Source organism: Mercurialis annua, linkage group LG1-X (assembly GCF_937616625.2).
Source record: "Mercurialis annua linkage group LG1-X, ddMerAnnu1.2, whole genome shotgun sequence".
In the NCBI taxonomy this organism is placed as follows: Eukaryota; Viridiplantae; Streptophyta; class Magnoliopsida; order Malpighiales; family Euphorbiaceae; genus Mercurialis; species Mercurialis annua.
In genome coordinates, this window is record NC_065570.1 from 7546235 (window position 1) to 7565914 (window position 19680).

General features: G+C 32.7%; 3 protein-coding genes and 1 non-coding gene across 5 annotated transcripts; 3 read left to right on the top strand and 1 right to left on the bottom strand.

The window, feature by feature from the left end:
• Positions 1-974: 974 nt before the first annotated feature.
• Positions 975-4378, top strand: LOC126674048 (protein trichome birefringence-like 34). Of its 2 annotated transcripts, XM_050368426.2 has the most exons (6): positions 975-1206; positions 1292-1513; positions 2360-2531; positions 3205-3401; positions 3527-3685; positions 3889-4378. In XM_050368426.2, the coding sequence occupies exons 2-6, from the start codon at positions 1302-1304 to the stop codon at positions 4235-4237; spliced, it is 1089 nt and encodes a 362-aa protein (XP_050224383.1). In that variant the 5' UTR covers positions 975-1206; positions 1292-1301; the 3' UTR covers positions 4238-4378. The 2 variants fall into 2 exon arrangements, with proteins under 2 accessions (XP_050224383.1, XP_050224376.1); XM_050368419.2 differs by having other exon boundaries at positions 975-1513.
• Positions 2962-3042, top strand: TRNAL-AAG (transfer RNA leucine (anticodon AAG)). Its single transcript has one exon. It is a non-coding gene; the product is annotated as a tRNA-Leu (tRNA).
• Positions 4379-9377: 4999 nt separating the features above from the next.
• On the top strand, positions 9378-16177 carry LOC126675247 (ubiquitin-activating enzyme E1 1-like). Its single transcript, XM_050369885.2, has 7 exons — positions 9378-9566; positions 9677-10080; positions 10170-10387; positions 10993-11787; positions 12008-12876; positions 12973-13405; positions 15409-16177. Exons 2-7 carry the CDS (start codon positions 9690-9692, stop codon positions 16003-16005), a joined length of 3303 nt encoding a protein of 1100 aa, XP_050225842.1. The 5' UTR covers positions 9378-9566; positions 9677-9689; the 3' UTR covers positions 16006-16177.
• Positions 16178-17586: 1409 nt separating this feature from the next.
• LOC126678267 (protein NODULATION SIGNALING PATHWAY 2-like) lies at positions 17587-19341 on the bottom strand. Its single transcript, XM_050373169.2, has one exon. It carries the CDS (start codon positions 19235-19237, stop codon positions 17690-17692), a length of 1548 nt encoding a protein of 515 aa, XP_050229126.1. The 5' UTR covers positions 19238-19341; the 3' UTR covers positions 17587-17689.
• Between the last annotated feature and the right edge of the window lie 339 nt (positions 19342-19680).

Below are 19680 nucleotides of genomic sequence, written 5' to 3' on the forward strand. Positions count from 1 at the left end.
AATTTCTTTCAGTGGTAGATTTTTTTTGATAAATTAAGAAATTAATTTAATACAAAATCTTAATTAAAATATATATCCAATTAAACTCTTAGACTAAAACGTGGATACATTTGATAAGATTTACATAATATTGGACTTAACTGGTAAAGATTTTAGTATAGAGTATATATGATAAACAACATATAATTCTGAGTAGAAAAATACCTTTTACCTAATAAAAATAATAATATATTAAACAATATATTAATTAAATAATCTAATTAATAAATAATTTAATTACACATATATTAATATAATTTCCAAAAAAATTAAATATATTATAAATTGGATTATCAAACACTATTTTCCTTTTTCTTAGTTAATAAATATTTTATGTTCAATTTTTCCATAACTTATGTAATTTTGTACTTCTAGCTCAAAAACTTATGAAAATTGTTAAATTATGCTAGTAATATTAACTAAAAGCTAACAGTTGTTGCTAATTGCAAATAAATTAATTATTATTGAGTGTTTTAAAAATTATCTGTGACTAATGGTATTTGTTTGCACAATGCTATATATTATTTTAAGTGAATGCTTCACATTCTAACATTTTTATATGAATATCACATAGAATAAAAATATTCCCAAGAAATACATAATAAGGGTATGGTGGTAGATCGGGGCGCGCAAAAATCAATCCAACCCAACCAATAAATTTAGTTCGTTTGTTTTGGGGCTATAATTTTATTTTATTTTGAATTTTATATTTGATTCGGTTATAAAAGTTATTTTTTAGTGCAAACTGAACTAAACGAAGCAAAAGTTTACTAAACCGAACGTTTTTATTTGATTCGATTTATATTATTCTACACTCTCAAAAAATCTATTTGATTCGTTTAAAATAATAATAATTCGGTTCGAACCGAATACAAAACCATATCGGTAGATGAAGGTAGCCTTGTAAGTTCCATTTCCATATGTATCCCTTTCATCAAACCACCAAGAAAAACACTTCCACTACTCCTAATTCAGGAAAGCAAATCATGACAATGATCTTTAACTACCTTTTTCACAAACTTCATCAAATTATACATAAACCCTACTGCTCCATCATCATCATCATCATCAACAATATTTTCTCATCAATGGCAATACCAATGCCAAAGAAAAACCAACTCATCCAAAATAACCAAATTCTTTCTTCTCCATCATATAATTCTAGAGGTACAATCAGAACAACTTTCAATTCCCTAATTGCCCTTCTGTTTTCATTCTTTCTCATAATCATAGTTTATCTAACACAAAACAGTGGTGACCTAATGGAAGATAGAACCGCAAGTTCAGGTGATGACTTGCTGTCTGGGTGTGACTTGTTTTCTGGGAAGTGGGTGTTTGATAATAAGTCTTACCCTTTGTACAAGGAAAAAGAATGTAGTTTCATGTCTGATCAGTTGGCTTGTGGGAAGTTTGGTAGACAAGATTTGGGTTTTCAGAATTGGAGATGGCAGCCTCACCAATGTGATCTTCCAAGGTTTCTCAATCTTTGTTTTTCACTTAATTTTCTTCTTTGCATGCTTTGGGTTAAATTAAAGTCTTGAGCGGTATTACCAAACATTTGCTTTATGTTCTGGTTTGGTATGAAATTTTAAAAATTGTATTGAAATGAGACCTCAAATTTAATTTCTATTTGAAGTCAAATTACTTTAAATTTTTTAGTTGGAAAATTAGTAGAGCAGAGGGGTAATTCGGTTTTTGAACTTATAACTCGAGATGAAATAACTCACTTTCAGCTATTTTGATCAATTAAGAACTATACTCGTTATTTTTAAATCAATTAAGGACAATATTGTATTTTCTATTTTTAGATCAAACAATGCTCTTCATATTTAGGTAAATTAAGAATAATATTCTTTTTTTTAGGTTTATTAAATATAAAACTACATCATTTTAATACCTATTTTTGTTCATATTGTATAATTTATTCCTTAACTGATCTTTAAAATAAAAAAGATATTTTTAAATGATCAAAATGACTGAAAGTGAATTATTTGACCTCTTGTCATATATATAGAGATTGGATAAACTCTTAAGTCGAAATTAATTTATGTGACCGTTGAAATATGGTGTTAGATAAACCGACGTGTTATATGATGATTGGTATAAGTACCGATGTGACAATATATTTTAGACGTTTCACTCGATAGTTATGTCATCAGATCGCAAATGAAAAGGTTAAACTTTTGATACCACTTTAATACGAAAAGAAGTTTTAGTATCATAATATGTTATTTTTAGTATAATTGCGACTGATAATGAAAAGTACAGGTTCTGAATTTTTTTGAGTTTTGTGGAATTTTTTCCCTCTTCAAAATTAAAGGTTCAACGCCACAGAATTGCTGGAGAGGCTAAGGAATAAGAGTCTTATGTTTGTTGGAGATTCGTTAAATAGAGGGCAATGGGTTTCAATGGTGTGTCTCGTGGATTCTGCTCTTCCTTCCAATCAAAAATCCATGCACCACAATGGTTCTTTAGCCACCTTCAAAGCTATTGTAAGTATTTAGGCTGGAGACATAATAAATATTAAATACGAAAATAAGATACAATCTGGTATATGGAGTATTATTTTTATGATAAATTAGTCGGCATATAAAAAAAATATTATAATAATATAAATTTGAATAGATAATATTTTTTAAATATGAAATAATTTATTATAAAAATAAATTAAGCAATTTCAAAAAAAGTTTATTTATCAATTAGATATTTAATCTTTTCTGTTTCATGTTTGAATATAATTATCAATTTTTAAAATTAATAGATTAACTGTTAAAATTATCTAATGGACATTTAAATTATCCTGCCAAATAAGTAATATCTATTTTATATTTTTTATAGAATAAAATTATCTTTCATTTATTTTATTTTATGATTCTATGACAAAACATTATTGTATTACGCTGGGTGAATTCTGTCACCAAAGTTGATATGGCCGAGTTGGTCTAAGGCGCCAGATTAAGGTTCTGGTCCGAAAGGGCGTGGGTTCAAATCCCACTGTCAACAATTTTTTTTTCGTTGCACTTTTTTTTTATCAAAATTAAATTTTAGAAAACAATTGAACAAGTTATACTTGTACATTTCAAAAAATCTGTATAAATAGAAAGTACAATGGATTGATTAATTTAATATATGTTATTAATATTATGGAAATGTGATTGAATGAAGGAATATAATGCGTCGATCGCGTTCTACTGGGCACCGTTGCTGGTCGAATCGAATTCAGATGACCCAGTAAACCACAGAGTAGATGAACGTATTGTTAGAGTTCAAGCAATTGAAAAACATGCTAGGCATTGGATCGACTCAGACATTCTTGTTTTCAATAGCTATCTTTGGTGGAGAAGGTCCCAAATGAAAGTTTTGTAAGTTTACATTTATCATATTTATGTGACATTTATTTATTTAAGAGAATAATTAATTATATATCGGATCTAAATAAATTTTTTTGATAAATGACATTTAAATTGGATATTGATTTAACGGTCAGATGGGGATCATTTGATAGTCCAGATGGAGTTTACAAATTTGTAAAAATGCCAAGAGTTTATGAGATGGCTTTAAAGACATGGTCTGATTGGTTGGAAGTCCATATTGACCCATCAAGACAACAATTGTTCTTCGTCAGCATGTCACCAACTCATGAAACGTACGTGCCTAATATAATTACACTATTAAATTTAAATTTACATTATTAAATTTTGATTTCAACTTCTATTAGATTAATTAATCCAAAGAAAATGTTTGATGCTAACGAGATTATAGCGCAACGAAACGATATGTGAAATAAACTATCGTTTTAACTTTTCGAATAAAAATGTATATTAACGTATCACATTACGGTTCTTTCAGGGCAGAAGAGTGGGACGGAGTTGAAGGAGAAAATTGTTATAATGAAACAGAACAAATTATGAAAGAGGGATATAAAGGAAAATCAACATGTGAAGAAATGATGCATGTAGTGGATAAAACATTGGATGATTTAAAAACAAGAGGCTTAAATGTGCAAATGATTAATATAACACAATTATCAGAATATAGAAAAGAAGGGCATCCATCAATTTACAGGAAGCAATGGGAACCTTTAAAAGAAGAGCAAATTTTGAACCCTAAAAGCTATGCAGATTGTATTCATTGGTGTCTTCCTGGTATACCAGATGTATGGAATGAGCTTCTTTATGCTCATATTCTTAATCTTTGATTCTTATTTGGGGGTTTGAACTTTGATTCAAGGAGGATTTAGGTGTTTATTTGTTGTATCATGTTCCCATTTGAGTAATCATATTGGGAAATTTGAACTTTTTGAATATAAGAAGTAATTAATTTTATTGTTGCAACATAATCAATCATCGTAGAAGACAGGACAAAACCAAATAAGCGAAGAGACGAACAGATTTGATTTGATTCGATTTGAAATTATAAAATTAATTATGATAGTTTCAAGGGCCTAGTCTTCCCAAACTATCTCTATAGAATGAAAATGCTTTTAACTTTTTTTTTTTTAAATATGAATACTAAATTTATATTTGTATAATTAGCGTCCTAATTCTTTTAAATATGTTTTGAATTTCAATTTTTATATAATTGGCTCTTATGAATTTTAATTTTAGTTATGTCGGTGGATGTTGTAAAGTCATTTGGGGTAGTAACACTAAAATTGTGCTATGAAGAAATTGATGCTTATAAATTAGGGAAGATTAGAATAATACTCTATTTTTTAAAATAATTTGATTTTCTACCTTAACAAGGAAAAGATAGAGAGAATACCTCATAATTTTAATGCTTTTATTTTTTTACTCTAAAGCATGTTTATATTATAATTATACATACTTTCTATTAATTTTTTACTCTAAATACCTTATATGACAGTTGTCATATTTTTACATATTTCTCTCTTTTTCTTTCTCTCTCCTCTCTCTTCTTCTTCTTCTTCTTCTTCTTCTTCTTCTTCTTCTTCTTCTTCTTCTTCTTCTTCTTCTTCTTCTGTGTTTGTTTTTTTCTTCGTTAATTTTCTTCTTCTTCTTTATTTCTTCTCCATTTTTCTTTATACCTTCATCGCTTCGCCGCCGTTTCTTCATTACTCCACCATCACTGCATTATTCAATCATATTTTATTTTTTCTTTAATTCATGGTGATTATTGCGATTTTTTAACATTCAGATATAATTAAATTGCTCTTGAATTTTTTTTTTCAATTTTAGATCTAAAAATCTGCATGAAAAAACGATATTATGATGAAAAAACGATTTTCTGCACAAAAAATGATTTTCTGCAAAAAAACAGCATCTGATTATCATATGATTATCATAACACTGCAGAAAAAAAAGATTTTTTATAAAGAAAACAGTCTCTGATTATCATATGAGTATCACTCTATTATCATGTTGTTATCATAACACTGCATTAAGAATGATTTTCTACAAAAAAAAAATTGATTATCATGGTGTATTATCATCTCGTTATCATAATATAATCATATGATACCGAGATGATAATGTATTATTGTACCTAAATGATAATGTTATGACAACGACATAATAATAAAATTATGATAACAGTATGATAATATGAAAGCTATATAAAAAAATTACATAAAAATTATGATAACGAAATGATAATGTGAAGAAAATAGTATGATAATGAAGTATAATAAGGTCATATTATCATACTATTATCTTCACCTTATCATAATTTTTTTGTAATTGTTTTTTTCATACATGTATCATATTATCATACTATTATCTTCACATTATCATCTCGTTATCATAATTTTTTATATATTTTTTTCGTACAGGTATCATATTATCATACTATTATCTTTACATTATCATCTCATTATCATAATTTTTCTGTAATTTTTTTACATATATGTATCATATTATCATACTATTATCATAACTTTATTCTTTTATTATCATCTGGTTATCATACCGGTGTCATGAATCTTTTTGTTATTCTATTTTCACGTACGTTATCATCTAGTTATCATAACCTTATCATAATTCATTATCATCTAATTATCATACTCCAGTGTTATGATAACGACATGATAATCAAACACTATTTTATCATACATTATCATAGATGTTATCATATATGTATCATAAATATTATCATCTCGTTATCATATGATAAAACATTATCATATGACACTATTTCTATAATTTTTTTCCATGTAAGTATCATATGATAATGTTATGATAACAATATATGATAATATTATGATAACAATATGATAATCAAACATTATTTTCTGCAGAATTTTTTTCCTGCAATGTTATGATAATTACATGATAATATAGTGATACTCATATGATAATCAGAGGATGTTTTTCTATATAAAAATTATCTTTTCTGCAGTGCTATGATAATGTGATGATAATGCAGTGATACTCATATGATAATCAGATGCTGTTTTGTTTGCAGAAAATCGTTTTTTGTACAGAAAATCGTTTATTTCATCATAAAATCCTTTTCATGCAGATTTTTAAATCTAAAATTGAAAAAATCAAAGAGTAATTTATTTAGATCTGAAAGTTAACATAAATCGTATTAGTCACCACGAATTAAGAAAAAAAATTAAAATCAAATATGAAACGAACGGAGAGCAACAGTAGAACGATGGCAGAGCGGCGGCGGATTGACGGCGGAGCGGCGAAGAAAAAGAGAATAAAAATGGAAAAGAAAAGAAGAAGAAAAGAAAAAGAAGAAAAAAAAATGGTGGAAAAAAACAAACAGAGAAGAAGGAGAAGAAGAAGAAGAAGAAGAAGAAGAAAAAAAGAAAGAAAGAGAAAAAAGAAAAAAGTGACAGTTGTCACTTAGAGTAAAATAATAATAAAAATTAGGCATAATTATAATATAAACATGTGTTAGAGTAAAAAAATAAAAACAATAAAAAGGTGAGGTATTTTCTTTATCTTTTCCTTGTTGAGGTAGGAAATCAAATTATTTTTAAAAATGGAGTATTTATCCTAATTTTCTCTTTATTCTATTGTATTTGTATAGTTTAACTGTGCAAAAGAAATTATAATAGGAGAGGCTTAAAATGAATTTTCCTTTACTCTTTTTCCTAAGAGTTTTATACGTTAGAATCAAGAGAAAATTAGGCCTGACACGTTTTAAGCCCCTTTTATTATGAAAAATACGGTTTGGCCTTTCCGTCTTCATTAATACTGCTAAACTTGAGGGTCTTAGATAATTAAACTGTTTTTCTCTTAATATTACTGTTAACCTTCCTCATTAATACAGTTTTCATCAAAACTTATGATCTGCCATATAATTTAGGTTGATTTTCAATTGATCTCAAAAGTTATTACTGCTCATTTCTCTTTTATTCATTTGGGATCAGCCACTTCCTTGCATAAGAAGAAAGATCTAATTGTTTTAGAAAAATCACGAATTTTAACATGTTTTAAAATTTTAACACAAATTTTTAATTTTCACATATTAACTAATTTTCAAATTTTTGTAATTCAAAACACCAAGCAATTTTCTGTCAAAAAATTGTTGATGTGGAAGTTAAAACAATATCTGCTATGATGTGTACATCAATACACAATTGTTTGATGTTTCGAATTATAAAAAAAATGGTCATTTCATGTATTAAATTAACAAAATTAAAAATCCGTATTAAAATTAAAAAAACACGCTAAAATTCATGATTTTTAAAGCAATTAAGTCCAAAAGAATATACTTGTAATTTGTTTTTTCAGTTTGCCATTCATGTATATTAAATTTTAAAGGATTCAAATAAAACTAAAATTGGAAGACTTAATTACAAAAATAAAAAAGTTCTAGACCAATTATGAACTTTGCCATAACAAAATTCCAGGTACTTACCACAACAATAGAGATGTTTCATAGAACCATCTACTGCAATTTCATACGGTCAACCCGAGAAGGAGCACAAGCAAAGAAAGCCGGGAAATTTAGGTATTTACTCCAAAAATGAAAATATTTGCACATTTTACCTCAACACAGAAAAGTTGCAGAAAATACCTCACGTTTTTTTTCAGATTTATGTTTTTACTCTGGGTTTAAAAATATTTATGATTTTACTCCGTTATCATCTGGTTATCATAAATCCTTCTGTAATTATATTTTTGCGCACGTTATCATCCAATTATCATAATCTTATCATATTTCATTATCATCTAGTTATCTTACTGCAGCGTTATGATAACAACATGATAATATACTGATACTGAGATGATAATCAGATACTGTTTTATCATAACATAATCGTAGATATTATCATAACATTATCATATTTCATTATCATCTAGTTATCTTACTGCAGTGTTATGATAACAACATGATAATATACTGACATGATAATCAAATATTGTTTTATCATAACATAATCATAGATATTATCATAACATTATCATCTTGATACTATAAATATCATCATCTCGGTATCATATGATAATGTTATGATAACGAAATATGATAATATCATGATAACGATTTTATAATCAAACATTATTTTATGCAGAATTTTTTTTCCCGCAATGTTATGATAACTACATGATAATACAGTGATACTCATATGATAATCAGAGGCTGTTTTTTTATAAAAAAAATAATTTTTTCTGCAGTGTTATGATAATGTGATGATAATGCGGTGATACTCATATGATAATCAGATGCTGTTTTGTTTGCAGAAAATCGTTTTTTTCATCATAAAATCGTTTTCATGCATCTTTTTAGATCTAAAATTGAAAAAAATCAAGATTAATTTATTTAGATCTGAAAGTTAAAATGAATTGTATTTATCACCACGAATTAAGAAAAAAATCGCTAAAATCAAATATGAAAGAACGGCGGAGCGACGACGAAACGATGGCGGAGCGACAACGGATCGATGAAGGAACGATGACGAAAAAAAGAATAAAAATGGAGAAGAAAAGAAGAATAAAGAAGAAGAAGAAGAAAAGTGGCGAGAAAAAAAAAGAAAGCAGAGAAGAGAAAGAAGAAGAAAGAGAAAGGAAAGAGAAAGAGAAAAAAAAGTGACAGATAGTATATAATTAGAGTAAAAGAAATATGATTAGAGTAAAATAATAATAAAAAGTAGGTATAATTATAATATAAATATGTCTTAGAGTAAAAAAATAATTATAGTAAAAGGGTGATATATTTTCTCTATCTTTTCTTTTTTGAGGTAGGAAATTCTATTATTTTTAAAAAGAGAGTATTTTTCCTAATTTTTTCAAGAAAGCCACGCAACCAAAGGCCGTGCAATTCAACCCACCCATCTTCTAAGGCCCATTATTTTCCAGCCCACAAAAGCCCAGAAAAGCCTTTCGTCTGTACAACAACAAAACAATACTATCTCCAATCTCTCTCTCCTCCATCTGTACTGCGTCTCCCGCACTACACATGAAATGAACCCCCACACCCGCACACCGACCCGATTCCCATCTCACCATTTATAAATCTCCCCATCTTTACCTGATCCACCCAAACCCTAAAACCCGAATCCATTTCCGCTCTCTCCGATCGCTTCCTTACTTTTCTTGTTCCACTCGGTATCCTCTTCTTCTCTCTCACTCATTCTCTTTAAATTTTTTTATATTAATTTGCGTTAATTTTAAGCTGTGTTATTTTTTTTTTAAATTTTTTTAATTATGACGAACAGTTCGCCGCACTATATGCTTCCTAGCAAGAGAGGTGGTGGAGGAGAGGTTGTTGTTGAAGGAAAACAAGAACACGAACCGAAGCCAATCCGAACCGGTAGCTCCACCGATTCTCTCCATAAAAAACCGCGCCTCCTCTCCGATTGTGGTTCCGATTTGATTGCGACGGCGACCGGCGCTTTTGTAACCACGGGGAACGCTAAGAGTACTGCTGTCAACAACAACAGCAGCGGTGATAAGGCTGTTGAATCGTCGCCGATCATGACTTTAGGTAACGGAAAACCTATGGACATTGATGAGGATCTCCACAGCCGTCAGCTTGCCGTATACGGCCGTGAGACTATGCGGAAACTCTTCGCGTCGAATATTCTCGTTTCGGGGATTCAAGGCCTCGGTGTTGAGATTGGTATGTTTTTTAGATCATTGTGACTGATCTGTTATTATGATAAAAAACGAATTGATTTGTTTTTTTAATTTAGTTTTGTTTTGCCGCAGCTAAGAATCTGGTACTGGCTGGTGTGAAGTCAGTGACCTTGCATGATGTTGGAGCTGTTGAGCTATGGGATTTATCGAGTAATTTTGTGTTTACCGAAGACGATGTCGGGAAGAATCGAGCCCTTGCTGCGGTTCAGAAGCTACAAGAATTGAATAACGCTGTTGTTATTTCTACTTTAACTTCTGAATTGACTAAGGAGTCACTCTCTAATTTTCAGGTTATCTTTCTCTGAATTGACTCATGTGTTCTATCATCTATGCGGATTCATAGAATTTATTCTCATGTGCCTGTGCTTTACAATTTTAGCAGACATAACATGGTATGCCAACTTATTATGATATTATCGACTAGGATCAGTGTGGGTTTGAGTTTATGTATACTGTCACTTGTTTGTTTCTGTCTAAAACGATGTTAACCTTGTATGTGCAAATATATGTATGAACAGATATTATTTGTTGCGTATTCAACAATGCTACTTCTATTAGATTCATTCAGTATACTCATCGTTATTTCTTAGCACCGTAGACTGTTCTTTTCGCAGTTTTGAATAAGACAGATTGTGACGGCAATTAGCTGTTTGCTTATCTGTGACACATTGATAGTGTCTTCTAATGTTGTTGCTTAGTTCTTTTAATTACTAATTGCATTGCCAACTTTGGTTAAAACATTGGCATGCTTGCAATGTTTAGATGTTTCAAATTTCGTTTTAATTATTCCATTAAGGGAATAATTGTTCACATGTTCAACTAACTGTTTACTGTGCTATTTATCTTTGTTGAGATCACATTGTTCGTAACTTTGGCATGCATTTCTGCTTATCAGGCTGTCGTATTCACTGAGATCAGCTTAGAGAAAGCAGTTGAATTTGATGATTACTGTCACAATCATCAGCCTCCGATTGCCTTCATCAAATCTGAAGTACGGGGACTTTTTGGTAGTGTATTTTGTGACTTTGGTCCTGAATTTATGGTCCTTGATGTTGATGGTGAGGACCCGCATACAGGCATAATTGCCTCCATCAGCAATGATAATCCTGCTCTTGTGGGTTGTGTTGATGACGAGAGGCTCGAGTTTCAGGATGGAGATTTGGTTGTCTTCTCTGAAGTTCAAGGAATGACAGAACTGAATGATGGAAAGCCAAGAAAGGTCAAGAATGCAAGGCCCTACTCATTCCAAATTGATGAAGACACAACAAACTGTGGTGCATATATGAGAGGTGGTATTGTGACACAAGTGAAGGAACATAAGGCGTTGAACTTCAAGACATTGCGGGAGGCACTAAAGGATCCAGGGGATTTCCTTCTCAGTGACTTCTCCAAGTTTGATCGTCCACCACTCTTGCACTTGGCTTTTCAGGCCCTGGACAAATTTATTTCAGAGTTGGGACGCTTTCCTGTAGCTGGATCGGAGGAGGAAGCTCAAAAATTTATTTCTTTGCTTATCAGCATCAATGATAGCTCGGCAGATGGGAGGCTTGAAGAGATTGATCATAAACTTCTTCGTCATTTTGCATTTGGTGCTAAGGCTGTGCTGAATCCCATGGCAGCTATGTTTGGTGGCATTGTTGGACAGGAAGTTGTGAAGGCTTGCTCTGGGAAATTCCATCCACTTCATCAGGTAGTCTTTTGAGTTATGGTGTTTGACATCTTAACGAGGGATGGAGTTCTGCTGAATCTTTTTTGGTTGAAATTTGAAAATATTTACAATGTCTTGAATTGTTGCCTTTCAATAGAGTATTATCGTGAAGTCTTTGTAGGACCGCCTGTCATTTCTCAAAACTACTTACTTGTCATCTCTTTCTATGCTTATATTCTTTTTCCATCTTTTTTGTGGACAGTTTTTCTACTTTGACTCAGTCGAGTCCCTTCCATCAGAGCCTTTGGATCCTGAAGACTTGAAGCCGTTAAATAGCCGATATGATGCACAAATATCAGTCTTTGGATCCAAGCTTCAAAAAAAACTTGCAGATGCTAGCATTTTTATGGTTGGATCTGGCGCCCTGGGGTGCGAATTCTTGAAGAATTTAGCCTTGATGGGGGTCTCTTGTGGTCAGAAAGGAAAGCTGACCATTACAGACGATGATGTTATTGAAAAGAGTAACCTTAGCAGGCAGTTTCTCTTCCGAGACTGGAACATTGGACAGGCCAAATCAACTGTTGCTGCTTCAGCTGCTGCAGTGATTAATCCTCATCTCAAAATTGAAGCTCTGCAGAACCGTGCTAGCCCTGAGACCGAGAATGTATTTGACGATACCTTTTGGGAGAATCTGAATGTTGTTTTAAATGCTCTGGATAATGTCAATGCCAGGCTTTACATTGATTCAAGGTGCCTATATTTCCAGAAGCCCCTTCTGGAATCAGGAACTCTAGGTGCTAAGTGCAACACTCAAATGGTCATTCCTCACCTGACTGAAAATTACGGTGCCTCACGAGATCCACCTGAAAAGCAAGCTCCTATGTGCACAGTTCACTCATTTCCGCACAATATAGATCACTGCTTGACTTGGGCTCGATCTGAGTTTGAGGGTTTGCTCGAGAAGACACCTGGTGAGGCCAACGCCTACTTGAACAACCCAAGGGAATACATGTCTGCAATGAAAAATGCTGGTGATGCTCAGGCAAAAGACAACTTGGAGCGTGTTCTGGAGTGCCTTGACAAGGAGAGATGCTTAGAATTTCAAGACTGCATCACTTGGGCTCGTCTTAAGTACTTTTTGTTTATTTGTCAATTTTACTGTAGCTTTCGTTATTAATTTTCATTTTTATTAACCAGGCTACTGACCGTGTGATCTTTTGGAACCAGGTTTGAAGATTATTTTGGCAACCGTGTTAAGCAATTGACATTTACTTTTCCTGAGGATGCATTAACCAGTAGTGGAACGCCATTCTGGTCTGCTCCAAAGCGTTTCCCCCGGGCACTCCAATTTTCGGATAATGATGTTAGTCACCTCCAATTCGTTATGGCAGCATCCATCCTCCGGGCAGAAACATTTGGCATACCCATTCCTGATTGGGTTAAGAATCCTAAGAAGTTTGTCGATGCTGTTGGCAATGTGATTGTCCCTGATTTTCAGCCCAAGGAGAATGTGAAGATTGAAACTGATGAAAAAGCTACAAGCCTCCCTGCTTCATCATTTGATGATGCAGCTGTAATTGATGAGCTGATCATGAAATTAGAGAAATGCCATAAGCAGTTGTCCCCTGCTTTCAGGATGAATCCAATTCAATTTGAAAAGGTTTGTTTCCTTCTCTTTCAATATTGTGATGTAGAGTCTTTTTGGGATCTATATTGCAAAATCTTTTTGATCTTAAATTCATATAGTATTGGATAGTTTTGATGGCTGGTGATTTGTTATCATGGTATGTTTAATTGTGCACATAAAGATATGACCTCACTGATGTAGGACAGATATAACAAATCTATTCTACTTACTTTTAGTAAATTCAGCTGAAGCAAGAGAAACCATAGAAGAAATATATAGTTTTAGACTTTTAGTAGAAATCACACCTAAGGAAAAGAAAAGATAATTGAATATTCAGAATTGTAGTTGCACTGATCTTTAGTTTTACTCCAAATAGAGAAATTATTCTACAAACCTAAGGACCTAAAAAAACTAATCCGAATCATATTATAAATTTGTACTCTCAAACAAAATAAGGAATTAAACTACTTATAATCCAATGAGGATACAAATATGACTAAAACAACCCTTTTAGATGCTTCTAAAAATCTTTGATTTTCTGAAAATGAAAAAATTATCAAAATTTTCCTGACTTTACAAATCTGAATTCCTGCAACAAAACATATTTTCTGGCTTGAAGAGTTTTCTGAAGAAAGTAGTTTTTCTATTTGATTCCCAGTTGACATTGTCACTATTAGGTTATTGGTGATGTATTAGTAAATTTTATTGTTAGTGATTATCAAGAGCGACCTTTTTATGCGGTTTAGGTTTACGAATAAGGAGGGTTATTAGACTGTCAAACCCATATCTGGGTGCATTGCCTGCCTTTTTTTGGCATGTGTTTTATCAAGCATGTTTTTATGTGTCAAGAAGAAATTTTAGTATTTTATTGCATTCTGATAATGAAATGGCATACTGGTTTAAAATAATTGAAACCTTTATGATTATTATCAATTCTATTAAAAATTTTAATTTATCAATTTTTAGTCTGATTTGATTTTTTTGTTTGTTTTAATTGTAGCCTATTTATAAAATTTGACTGGGGGAGGTGTGTTTTTGTTGACATGACAGCTGTGTTGGACCCACATTTTGCAAATGTGGTATTCATTTAGATTTTTATCCTATGCAGTGAGATTTTTAAAGAGAGTAAAAAAAAATTAACATTATTATTTAAGGGGTTAATGTCATAAAATTCACCAATTTTACATGTTTTTTCATTTTAATCACGTAGTTTAAATTTTCTCATTTTCATGCACGAACTACTACTTTTTCTCAAATTCATGCACGGTGTTGAGGTGTCACGACTCCATTGGTGTAATTCGCTGAGGTGGAGTTCATTTTACACCAATGAATAAGTGCCACCTCAACGCCTTGCATGAATTTGGGAAAAAGTGGTAGTTCGTGCATGAAAATGAGAAAATTTAAACTGTGTGATTAAAATGAGAAAACGTGTAAATTTCGTGATTTTTTTTGACAATAACCCTTATTTAAATGAGTAAGCTATTATGACATGGCATTCATGTAAAAAAATACCCCCTCTGAACCATTTTAATTGGCAAGTAAATATAGTATAGTTTTATTTTTATATCCTCTTATCACTTTAAAATACTCCACATTTTATTAAAAAAATTATTTGAAAGTTAATAATAGAAGAGGATAAAAATGAAAGAATCTAGTTAAAAATATAATATAAATTGAAGTTGACAATTAGAATTATAATGGGATAGAGGGAGTACTTGATCTGTCAACAACTTAAATAAAAGAAAAATATACGACTCACCTTCTTTTTTTACTTGGCTATAATTGAAATAAACCTTTCATTGATATAAAGTATTTGAATTCTCCGACTCGTTAAGCTTATTGAAATATTGTGAAAAACTATCTATGTTCCGCCTCGATTTTTTCTGAAAATTTACCTACGTGGGACTCTTTCTGTAAACTTTATGCATTATATAGCATTTGATATCTATTTTTCACTCTGGTATAGCTAATAGGACACGATAGCTATGAATTTTGCATGTGCTTAAAACCACATGTGTGATTATTTCCATGTGCAGGATGATGACACAAATTATCATATGGACTTCATAGCTGGACTTGCAAATATGAGGGCAAGAAATTATGGTATCCCTGAAGTTGACAAGCTTAAGGCTAAATTCATTGCCGGTCGTATCATCCCAGCAATCGCAACCTCAACTGCTATGGCCACTGGTCTTGTTTGCTTGGAGCTCTACAAGGTTTTAGACGGCGGACACAAAGTGGAAGATTACAGGAACAGCTTTGCCAACTTGGCACTACCTTTGTTCTCTATGGCTGAGCCCGTGCCACCTAAGGTGATCAAGCACCAAGACATGCGGTGGACGGTGTGGGACAGGTGGATTATCCGAAACAATCCGACATTGCGAGAGCTTCTCGACTGGCTAAAAAACAAGGGCTTAAATGCTTACAGCATCTCTTATGGCAGTTGTTTGCTCTTCAATAGCATGTTCCCTAGGCACAAAGATCGCATGGATCGGAAGTTGGTTGACCTTGCTAGGGAAGTGGGCAAGGCTGAATTACCTGCATATAGAAGACACTTTGATGTTGTTGTTGCTTGCGAGGACGATGAGGACGTTGACATCGATATCCCTCAAATTTCCATTTACTTCAGGTAGGTCTTTTACCTCGAAAAGGATATTAGCATTTCGTCTTTGGATGGGAGATGAGTGCTTTAGCAATGTCTTTAGGTCTTAAGAGTTTTAGTTGATATAATCCAATGAATGTGATATTTGTTTGTGATCATGACTATTACCTAATATTATATACAATCTGCACTATTTATCTCTATTTTGTGTTGATATTGTTAATAGCTCTGATGGAGTGTGTGGATTATGGTTTAGATTGTTTACTTCGTGTTGAATTGGTTTGTTTTCTCTCTTATCAATGTAGTAGTATGTTAACCAGGAGGGCCATTCTGGTACATAAAATTGTATCTTAGAATTAAATAGATGTTGATAAATAAAAGTTAATATGGCTGTTAATCGAGCTGAATTTTAAGGTGTTCATGTTAGCTTGTTATATGAATTGAGTTATTCACGTGCGGTTCAAATTCGGTTTGAGCTTTGAATACAGCTCGAGCTCGGTTTATTTAAATTTTGCAGTGCTTGGGCCCGACTCATGTTTGTTAGTTAGTTTTTGAACTAGGCGAGCTTGAGCTTGTTCATTTACGTGCTAAATGAGGCAAGCTCGAGCTCGGTTTATTTAAATTTCGCAGTGCTCATGTTCTGTTCGGGCCTGACTCATGTCTGTTTATTTAGATTTTAAACTAGGCGAGCTCGAGCTCCTTCGTTTAGGTGCTTAGGAAGCCAACCTCGAACTTGTTCATTTAGGTGCTAAACAAGTCGAGGTTGTTCGTTTAAGTGCTCAAAAGAGCTGAGTCCAAGTTCGTTCATTTAAATGTCTAAACGATCTAAGCTCGTCCAGTTAAACGCCTAAGCAACCCGAGCTCATTTAGTTAAACGTCTAAACGAACTAGGTTCAAGCTCGTTCATTTAAATGCCTAAACGAGCTGAGCTCAAGCCCATTCATTTAAACTCCTAAAACGAGCTGAGCTCAAGCTCATTCATTTAAACTCCTAAACGAGCTGAAGCCGATCTTGAGCCTAGCTCGTTTAGCATCTAAACGTGACTGAACTCATTTATTATATAAACGAGCAAATACAAATTTCATTAAGAACTATGTAATTTTACTACATTGTTTACTTGAATATGTGGTAGTTTACGAACCCTTCAATCGTGCTCATATACAAATCATCTCATGAGCTCGTAATCTAGTTAGCTAGCGAACTATTTGTGAACGTAAATAAGCTGGATGCTACTAAGTTTAAGTTTGACCCATTCAAATAAATGAACGAAATCAGAGTTTGAGCTTCTTCATTTAGACTAATAAAGGAGTTCGAGCCGAGCTCATCTCGAGTTGAATACCAAGCCGCACATAGGCAGATTAGTTTGTTGCAACACTAAAAAAGTCAAGTAGATTTAAAAGAATTTAAAATCAGATTAAATAAATTTAAATTGAGAAGTTAAGGTCGATTAAAAAATTAAACTCATTGGATAAGTAATTTTTTTAGACCTATTTGATTTTGAATGGATAGAATTTGATATAATTGATTCTAACGTATAAAACTCTTAGGAAAAAGAGCAAAGGAAAATTCATTTTAAGCCTCTCCTATTATAATTTCTTTTGCACAGTTAAACTACACAAATACAATAGAATAAATGCATTGTTTATACATATATGTACTTTAAAGAATCCTGCAGCTAACAGCCCTCTACATGGACTGAACTGAAAAATTTAGATTTAACTTCTCCAAGCTGAAACTCTTACTAATGGAGTTCCTCTCCACTCCAAAATCAACTCATTGCTCATTTCTCCTCCAATTCTCACGTCATACAAACTCTGTTTTCCTTTCACCAACTCTCTAGCTTCCTCCAAGCTCTCTCTGCTCACTCTGCAACTTTCCAACCCTCCCATCCGCAAATCGGCGCATTCCTTCGTCTCCATCCACCTCTCGAACCAACCACGAGACGATACAGAAGGCGTCACGAATAAACATTCTAGAGCCATCCTTGCTTCTGCAAGATTATTCGGGAAGTTCATCTCGATTGACTCGAGTAATGCTTGGTAATGCATCAAATTCCCTTCGAAAAATGAGGCGAAACCTGAGGAATTTTTTAGAGTTTCCGATGCGTCCCCGTTTCCGAAAGTAATGATACCCTTATTGCTATTTCCAATTAAATCATTGGCTACTCTTACAAACTCTTCTACTAGCTTTTTACTTCTCACCCTCCCCATGTGTGGAATCCCCACCAAGCAATTAAAAGCTAACCATTCTTTCTTACCGTTTCTTTTATTTCCTCTCTTTATCTCATTCACCAAATCATCAATTCCAATCTCCTCCACCTTCAACTTAAGACCAAATTGTCTAGCATGATCAACTAGTCTCCTTTTCGCTTCTTCGAAACTCCGCATTGACGGAGCCTGATCTTCCTTTTCCCATTTTATCGCGGTCAATTTAACAGCACCTTTTCGCTGCCTTGCCAAGGCCTCGAGCAGCGGAGGCCATTGAATACCTTCCCCCATGTCAAAATCGACTAAACGAATCGTTGTCTCTCCATCAGCCGGAATAGCATCAAGAATTGCTGAATTAGCAGCAAAATGAGCAAATCTTCCATATGGGAAAATCTGATAAAATGCCCTGAAAGCTGTCTCGTAATTCTTGGAAGATTCTTGTCTTAGATAATCTCCCTGTTTTTCAAGATCCTGACACAAGTTAAATGTCAACCGAAATAAAGGCTCACCAGCCAAACTAACTTTATCACTTAAACATCTCTTAATCTCATCTGCAAGCTCATACAGATTTTTCTCAACTGCTTCTCCATAAGCTTTGAGTAGATGAAGAACACCTAACCGACTTTCGAGTTCCGATTCTCCTCCCGGAAGGACTAATAAAGATGATTGAATTGGAGTTGATTCAACTGAAGGATCAGGGCTCCAGTCTGATATTCTTTCATCACTTTCACTAATCTGTCCATGTAAAAACTCCATTTCTTCATTGTCAAGCAAGAAATCCTCCACAGACAGAGCTTGTAACTGATCATCACTAAAACCTGGGGACTGAGCAGATTGATCATAACTTGGAATCATGGCAGATAAACTAGAAATTGAAGAAATAGTATCCTCCAGTGTAGAAAATGAAGCAGAAGAAGAAGAAAATTGAGGGGTGTCAACATGAACATCTGCCATCTCTATGGTAAGATCATAATCAAAATTATTTGAATTTATGATACTGTAGAATGGCCATGATGAAGAAGGATCAAAGATTTCATGAGATTGAGAATCCATCATGAAATTTAATATTATGATGAAAAAGTATTGATTTTGAGAGGGAGAGAGTGAGTGATTTAGGTGTAGAATTTTGATGATAACACTATAGCTATTTATATTTAAGTAGATGATGAACAATATAGAGATGAATTACCAATCACTTTCATTTTTTTTTTATTTAAAGAGTTTTATTCCAAATAGTTTCCCATCTTATTCTCCTACCTTTTCTTGGCATCTTCTTGTGGAATATATGTTCTCATTTCCATGCATATCTATTCATGGGAAGTTCTTACCTAGACCCGGTTCATGAAAAATTTATGGACCTATCCAATAAGGTGTTAGAAAAATGAAAAGAAAGAGAAAATAATAGAAAGAGAGAGAAAATTGTATTAGATTTTTTAACACCTCATTGGATAGGTGCATGGAAAATTCATGGACCGGGACTAGGTAAGAATTTCCCTCTA

Excerpts from the sequence above, each read along its gene's own strand:
- LOC126674048 (XM_050368419.2), top strand. The coding sequence starts at position 1,026 with ATGACAATGATCTTTAACTACCTTTTTCACAAACTTCATCAAATTATA. Across the intron at positions 1,514-2,359 it reads CACCAATGTGATCTTCCAAG|GTTCAACGCCACAGAATTGC; the intron begins GTTTCTCAATCT and ends TCAAAATTAAAG. Across the intron at positions 3,686-3,888 it reads ATGTCACCAACTCATGAAAC|GGCAGAAGAGTGGGACGGAG; the intron begins GTACGTGCCTAA and ends CGGTTCTTTCAG.
- LOC126675247 (XM_050369885.2), top strand. The coding sequence starts at position 9,690 with ATGCTTCCTAGCAAGAGAGGTGGTGGAGGAGAGGTTGTTGTTGAAGGA. Across the intron at positions 10,081-10,169 it reads AGGCCTCGGTGTTGAGATTG|CTAAGAATCTGGTACTGGCT; the intron begins GTATGTTTTTTA and ends GTTTTGCCGCAG. Across the intron at positions 11,788-12,007 it reads AATTCCATCCACTTCATCAG|TTTTTCTACTTTGACTCAGT; the intron begins GTAGTCTTTTGA and ends TTTTGTGGACAG.
- LOC126678267 (XM_050373169.2), bottom strand. The coding sequence starts at position 19,237 with ATGATGGATTCTCAATCTCATGAAATCTTTGATCCTTCTTCATCATGG.